This window comes from Salminus brasiliensis, chromosome 3 (genome assembly GCF_030463535.1).
Source record: "Salminus brasiliensis chromosome 3, fSalBra1.hap2, whole genome shotgun sequence".
Taxonomy (NCBI): Eukaryota; Metazoa; Chordata; class Actinopteri; order Characiformes; family Bryconidae; genus Salminus; species Salminus brasiliensis.
The window spans coordinates 20,517,016-20,524,469 of record NC_132880.1 but is presented as its reverse complement, the minus strand read 5'-3'; the positions used below and the strand labels follow the sequence as shown (position 1 = coordinate 20,524,469).

General features: G+C 45.9%; 1 protein-coding gene across 1 annotated transcript; it reads right to left on the bottom strand.

Moving 5' to 3' along the window:
• Positions 1–3,619: 3,619 nt before the first annotated feature.
• On the bottom strand, positions 3,620–7,099 carry LOC140551058 (ribosomal protein S6 kinase alpha-3-like). The gene is made up of 5 exons (XM_072674426.1): positions 6,285–7,099; positions 5,044–5,865; positions 4,445–4,597; positions 3,902–4,263; positions 3,620–3,672 (listed from the first exon to the last, which is right to left on the bottom strand). Exons 1-5 carry the CDS (start codon positions 7,097–7,099, stop codon positions 3,620–3,622), a joined length of 2,205 nt encoding a protein of 734 aa, XP_072530527.1.
• Positions 7,100–7,454: the final 355 nt, after the last annotated feature.

Below are 7,454 nucleotides of genomic sequence, written 5' to 3'. Positions count from 1 at the left end.
GGTGTGTTGTGTTGAAGTGTTGTGTTGTTGTTGTGGTGTTGTATTGTTGTGTTTTGGTGTTGTGTTGTTGTTGTGGTGTTGTGTTGTGTTATGGTGTTGTGTTGTGTCATGGTGGTGTTGTGTTGTGTTGATGTGTTGTTGTTGTGTTCTGTTATGTTGTTGTGTTGTGTTGTTGTGGTGTTATGTTGTGGTGTGTTGTGTTGATGTGTTGTGTTGTGTTGGTGTGTTGTTATGTTGATGTGTTGTGGTGGTATGTTGTGGTGTGTTGTGTTGATGTGTTGTGTTGTGTTGATGTGTTGTGTTCTGTTGTGTTGTTGTTGTGTTATGTTGTGATGTGTTGTGGTGTTGTGTTGTGGTGGTGTGTTGTTGTGTTGATGTGTTGTGTTGTTTTGATGTGGTGTGTTGTTGTGTTAAGATAAAATAAGATAAGATTTATTAGTGCTTTATTAGTCCCGCAGTGGGGAAATTCAGTGTAACAGCAGAAAGCGATAGCAAGACACTCAGTTACAAAAATTTGGATAAATAATTTACACTATAAACACACACACACACACACACACACACACACACACACACACACAATATAAATAAGAATTAAAAGAGCAATAACAATATTATTTACAGCAAAAGACTCTTAATTGCACATGGGGGGGGGGGGTATTGCACATAGTATTCCCTGAACATAAACATGTGTGTGTAGTTAAGTGTGTGTGAACTCTGCATCATCAAGAACTGCTTCTGCACACGTCACTTTAATAATCTATGAGCTCCAGTTTGCACTACTGTTTATATTTGCACTAACCAAACCCAGATGTTTTATCTGCTGCATATGCCACTTCACTCTATTTATTTATACAAACACTAAAACTCTTACATTCCTACATATTAGTAAAAGACCATTTCTAAGCTTCTTGTTATTTAATGTTTATTTATATGTTTGCTGTTTATTGTTGCACCATGGCTCTGAGAGTAAAGCAATTTCAATTCTGTGTTTGTACATATTGCAGTTCTGACAATAAAGCTGACTTTGACGTAACTTTATTTTATTACAGTATTATTATTATATTATTTTATAATAATACTTTTAAAAAAAGAAACATCCAGAACACATCAGTAATACAGAACATCTCTTATTCATGCTGACCAACACACAAACTCTCTACCAGATCACTCCTCTAGATCACTTCTCCAGGCTCCCTCTTTACTCCTCCAGACTCACTCCAGATTATCCAGATTACTCCTCCCATCATGTCTCCAGGCTCTCTGCTCCAGGCTCTCTGCTCTATTAATAAATGTTTTATTAAACTTAACTGCACATTTAGCTGCACTATGGCAGAGCTTTATGTGTGTCAAGAAGAGGAAAAAGTTCACATACCTTAAAGTTGAAGCTCATCTTCATCATCATCATCCTCTTCTTAATTCAGCTCAGGACTGCAGTGGCATTAGGCGAGCACAGAAGTCCAGGCACTCCCATCCCCAACCAGTTCCACCACCTCTTGTTGGGGGTTCCCCAAGGCATTCCCAGGCCAGCCGGGCGATATAATCACAGCAGCAGGTCCTGGGTCTTCCTCTGGGTCTCCTCCCATTCTGCCATGTCCAGAGGGGACCAGGGGACTGATAATGACCGGAGGAAATCTTTATCAGATGCCCAAATCACCTCAGCTGGCTCACCTCAACACCATGGAGCAGCAGCTCTACTCCGAGCCTCACCCGGATAGCAGAGCTCCTTGTTCCATAATGAAGAGTGAATGGGACGCCACCATGGCCTCAGACCTGGTGGAGCTGATTCTCATACTGACCGCTTTACACTCAGCTGCAAACTGCTCAAGTGCACATCGGAGGCCATCACACACAGAAGCCTTGCTATCCTGTCCATGAATATCACATACAGGAGTGGAGACAAGGCACAGCCCTGATGGAGTCCAACGGCAACACTGAACAAGCTTGACTTGGTGCTGAGAGAACAGACACAGCTCTCACACCGAGAGTACAAGGACTGCGCGGCTCACATCAGTGACCTCGGCACCCCGTACTCCCCGAGCACTTCTCACAAACAGCTTCGAGGAACATGGTTGTAGACTGAAACGGTGAACACTCATGACCCCTCGACTATCTGAGAGAGTGTGAAGAGCTGGTCCACTGTTCCACAGTCAGGACAGAACCTGCGATGCTCCTCCTGAATCTGAGGTTTAACTATCGGGTGTATTCTCCTTTGCACTACCCTGGAATGGAGTTTCCTGGAGAGGCTGAGAAGTGTGATGCCTCAAGAGTAAGCACACACTCTCCAGTTCTCATTCTTGAAAATAGGACCACCACCCAAGTACTCCAGTCCAGAGGTGCTGTTCCAGAGGTCCATACAACATTGCAGAGGCATCTCAACCAATACAGCCCTACAATGCCCAGAGCCTTCAGCTCCTCCATGTGAATCTCCTCCACTTCTGGTGCTTTGCCACTATGGAGCTTTCTTCAGCTACCTCAGTGACTTTGGCAAGAGAGATGGTGAGATTCTGACTCCCTGGTAGATTCCAGCCCTACCTCCTGGACAGAAAGCATGTTCCTCAAGTTTAGGAGTTCCTCAAGGTGTTCTATACACTGCCCAACAATATCCTCAGCTGAGAGCAGAGCTTCACCGCCCTAACTGACCACAGTTTGGGCAATGATTCTCCTTCTTCTTCTGAGTTGTTGGATAATTTTACAGAACCTTCTTATGGCCACCCGAATGTCATTCTCCATGGACTCTCCACACTGTTCCTAGTCCCTGGACTTCTGCCACTGCAAACCTGATGATGGTGCAAAGCAGCTTTACAAAAAATCAGGAAATTAGATAAAATTGATGATGTAACCCCAAGTGAGCAAGCCAAAGGCGACAGTGGCAAGTAAAAACTCCCTCAGATCTGGAGGAAGAAACCTTGAGGGTAACCAAGACTCGCAAGGGGGACCCATCCTCCTCTGGTCAAAAACATGTATGACTGAATAATTAATGGTTTAAAGGCACCTCAACACCACTTAACAAAAAGCTTTAGGCCACATCCAAATGTCCAGCTGCTTCTATGATGCAGGTCTATCCCAGCAGACTCTCACTAGTCTTTGGGCCGTTGTAGGTCTGTCTGGCAGTTTTCCCCGCCACTTGGTCCAACTCACCTCTAGATGATGATCAGTTAACAGCTAAGTGCCTCTCTTTGCCCGAGAGTCCAAACATGGCCTCAGGTCACATGATATGAGCACAATATCATTAACTGACCTTTGGCTCAAGGTACACTATGAGCGTACCAAGTACACTCATGAGCAACCTTGTGTTTGAACATGGTGTTTGCTGTGGACAAATTGTGACTAGCACAAAAGTCCAATAACACCCTACCCCTCGGGTTGAGATCAGGCAGGCTGTTCCTCCAATCACTCATCTCCAACCCAGACCTTGTGGGAGGTGGGTCCACATGGTCATCCAACATGATTTGTTTGGGCTAAGCATGAACAGGGTAAGCTCAGTTTGAATAATCTGAAGGGGAGCTGAAGACTTGGTCTCCTGCTTTCCTGCATCACAATGGGCGGTGGGAGCACAGCTTCTGGCCCATGGAGCGGGACTTTCCCTTCAGAATCAAACCCAGACAGTACACTACCATTACTGGGAGCCGTGCTGGTCGTCTACAGAGGATGAACTCTCTTCTTCAGGATCTGTTGGAGAGACAAAAATGACAAAGATTGACCAACTGAAACATTTCTAATCAATATTTAAAGTGATTCAATGGTATAAAAGGACCGTCACGATCACTCAACAGTCCACTTACCTTAAACTTGGGGAATCGCAGCCTTCTTCTTCCCTGCCTCACTGTGGGCTGTGGGAGGACAGCTTCTGCCTCCACCATCAGCCCATGGAGCAGAATGTCCGAAGTCCCATCCTCACGTCTCTGTTCAGGACCGGAACAGGCAGGAGCTTCTGTGGAGGCAGCAGAATGTGGAGCCCCCTGCTGGGAAGAGGAGGAGTTGTGCACCGCAGAGATGAAGAACTTCTTCACCTTCCCTCGAAGTGAATGGGAGGCTCTGATAATCGGTGCGACAACATAAGCTTTAGCTGCCCTTTTAACTGCAGCACAAAAAGGACTGCAGCAGAAGCAGCCGTGCTCCTCCTCCACAGCCTCCACACTTCGGCAAGTTAGACTTGCCCCAGCTCTACTGCTGTCGTCTTCCTGGAGTGGGCTGGTGTCTCCATGAGAACTGGGTTCCCCGTCCTCGTCAACGGCTTCCACCACAAACCTGCCTATAACTCTGGAGACGGTACAGAAGCAATGTGGAGAATAAGTATTAGCTTATTGTTAGTGAACTAATACTGTATGTGACCTATTTACTGATTTACAGAACAGTGCTGCCAGACTGACTGTTTTAATAGAGAGAGCAGAGATACAGCAGTCATAAATAGTGTAAACAACAAACAAACAAACAAACATACCGTATTTTCTCCAAATGCTTAATGGTGTTCTGCTGCTGCTGCTGGATCTCCTTACAGCTCTCATCACAGAGTCTCTCTGGAAACCCGAACACACTCTCCTGTGGAGCGCTTTTAGCCTCAGCCACAGATGAGTCTGCAGTCTCACTCATTTCACTGTTGATAAAAATACAAGACAAATACAGCAAATAAGTAAACAGCTGACCAGTCTCGGGGGGAGTCACAAAGCAGGGGTCTCAGTTCAGTCAGAGAACTTAATCCCAGAGTCCAGCCTGTCCAATAGAAGAAGAGCTGAAGGACATTCCAGTCCTCAACCCTGGGCTTAAGCTGAGAAATGCTGCTTTGTGAAACACTCTGTGACTCCTGATGGAACTGTGACTAAACCCAAAAGCATGAAAAGGGTTTGTTCAAAGTTTTTCAAAGCTAATCAATAAAATAGAAATGAATAAACAACTCAGTTACATGTAAACAAACAAGCAAGAAATAAACACTTAATAATAAATCAGCAAAAATCTAATTACAGTTCAAATACAATGAAAATGTTCTTTATGTTTATAATCCTGGAACTTGATACTCAGGTTCCAGCGCGATGGTTTACTTACTGTTCTTGACTCGACTGCAGCCAAGGATGCTGTGCCACCTGTGTTACCGAAGGCCGAAAGAAAGGACGGAACTGCAGCATGTAGGCGATCAGGTCCTGACAGGACTCCTCCACCGCCATCCCTTCCGGATAGTTCAAGGGTCGCTGCTGGAGATTTGGGAGCTCTTTCAAATCCGTGTGGTCATACGGCCTGGACCCAGTGAGCATGACGTACAGGATCACGCCCAGGCTCCACACATCGCTCTTCTTCGGCTCGTAGGGCGTAGCCAAAAGCACCTCAGGAGCAGTGTAGTAAGAAGTGCAGCAGTACGTCTTACTTTCTTCAGGGGAGCCTTTTGAAATGCGTCCAAACCTGAAGCCGGTCAGTTTGATTTGACCGTCAGCAGTCAGCAGGACATTACTGCAGGTGAGATCTCGATGGACAATGTCCTGCTCGTGCAGATAGTCCACAGCGCTGACAAGCTGGGAGAACCACTTTTTGGCCTGATCGACGGGGATGTGGTGGAGCTCCTGGATCTTTTGATGGAGATCCGTGGCTGCAGCCTCCATCACGATGAACACCAGATGGTTAGGCATCTCAAAAATGTCATGCACCTGAACGATGTGAGGGTGCATCACTGTTTTCAGGATGTCCAGTTCCCGGGGCAGAAATTTGGTCTCCAAATCAGGTTCCATCAATATACGGTCCACTATTTTAATGGCCACCTGCTTGGGGTGCTTCTTGGATGTGGCCAGCTTAATTTTCCCAAAGCTGCCTTCCTGGATGTTGCCCAGCACCTCAAAGCCCAAGCTTCTCAGGGCTTTTTCAGTGTCTATTTTCTCCCTGCAGATGAAGAAAGAAGCAGAAAGTTAGAAGGTTGAGGAGGTTGTGAGGACCTCTTTCTCCTGTGCATTCCTGCTGGAATCAGCAGTTTATTTAGTCCTGATCCAGTTTTAATCCTAATCCTAACAGCTCTTCTAAAAGAACTTCTAGCAGTTCAGTGTTTAATAGTTCTTCAAATGTTGCCCCAATCTGACCCCCCTCTTCTTCCTATATGTGCTTTAATTTACATCTACAGGAGACTTCTAGTAACGTTCTAATACAATATGGGTTCTTCTTTATATAGAGATATAAACCCACAATCTAAAAATAAATATTAATCACAAACAAAAATCCAATTCAAATAAAAGTACAACGAAATATTCTTTATATTTATAAACCTGGAACTAGAGACTCCAGTTCCAGCTCAATGGTTTACTCACCGGTCTTCAGGTAACTGCAGCCACTGGTGCTGTGCCACCTCTGCCACCGAAGGCCGAAGGTAATAATGGAACTTCAGCATGTAGGAGATGAAGTTCTTACAGGGCTCATCCACTGTGACACCATCTGGATACTTCAAGGGTTGCTTCTGGAGATGCGGGAGCCTTTTCAGATTGTTGCTGTCGAAGGGCAGGGACCCAGTGACCATGGTGTACAAGATCACACCCAGGCTCCACACATCACTCCTCTTCGGGTCGTAGGGCTCATGCAGAAGCACCTCAGGAGCAGCGTAGTGAGGAGTGCCACAGTACGTCTCGCTCAGGTCAGGGAAGCCTCTTGAGATGCGAACTAAACTGAAGTCGGTCAGTTTGATTCGGTCATCAGCAGTCAGCAGAACATTACTGCACTTCAGATCTCTATGGACAATGTTCTGCTGGTGCAGATAGACCACGGCACTGACGAGTTGGGAGAACCACCTTTTGGCCTGGTCAATGGGGATGTGGTGGAGCTCCTGGATCATGTGACAGAGATCGGTTGCGGCAGCCTCCATCACGATGAACACGTGCCTGTTACTCAACTCAAGGATGTCATGCACCTGAACAATGTGAGGGTGCTGTACTTTTCGGAGAACGGCGAGTTCCCGGGGCAGAAATTTGGAAACAAAACCAGGTTTCATCAACTTGAGGTCCGTTGTTTTAACGGCCACCTGGTCGGGGTACTTCTTGGACGTGGCCAGCATCACCTTTCCAAAACTTCCTTCACCGATTTTGCGAACCACCTGAAAGCCCAGGCTCCTCAAGGCTTTTTTGGTTTCCATTGTTTCCCTGCAGATGGAAGCTGGTTCTAGATAAGTTGGCTCTAGATAAGAGCTTCAGCCAAATGACATCAGTGTCACTGACAACATAGGAATCAGCTGTCTCGCGGGCTGCCGAATCCTAACTGAGCCAATGAGGGAGAACAAGCCTATTTATAGGTTCTGTGATGTCATCAACATGACATCACAATGGAGAGGAGGAGTCAGGTTACTGAGGTCAGTTCCTCATTGGCTGTATAGAACTGTATGTACACACAGTGCTGTGGAAAAGTATTGGCCCCTGTGGTTAAGATATGAACCAAATTGCAGTGATATTTAGACTGATCTGATTGAATACAGCCAGGTCTGTTGAAGGTAA

Coding starts and splice junctions, on each gene's coding strand:
- LOC140551058 (XM_072674426.1), bottom strand. CDS start 7,099: ATGGAAACCAAAAAAGCCTTGAGGAGCCTGGGCTTTCAGGTGGTTCGC. Junction 4,598..5,043: donor CTGCAGTCGAGTCAAGAACA/GTAAGTAAACCA, acceptor TTTTATCAACAG/TGAAATGAGTGAGACTGCAG. Junction 4,264..4,444: donor AAGCATTTGGAGAAAATACG/GTATGTTTGTTT, acceptor TACCGTCTCCAG/AGTTATAGGCAGGTTTGTGG.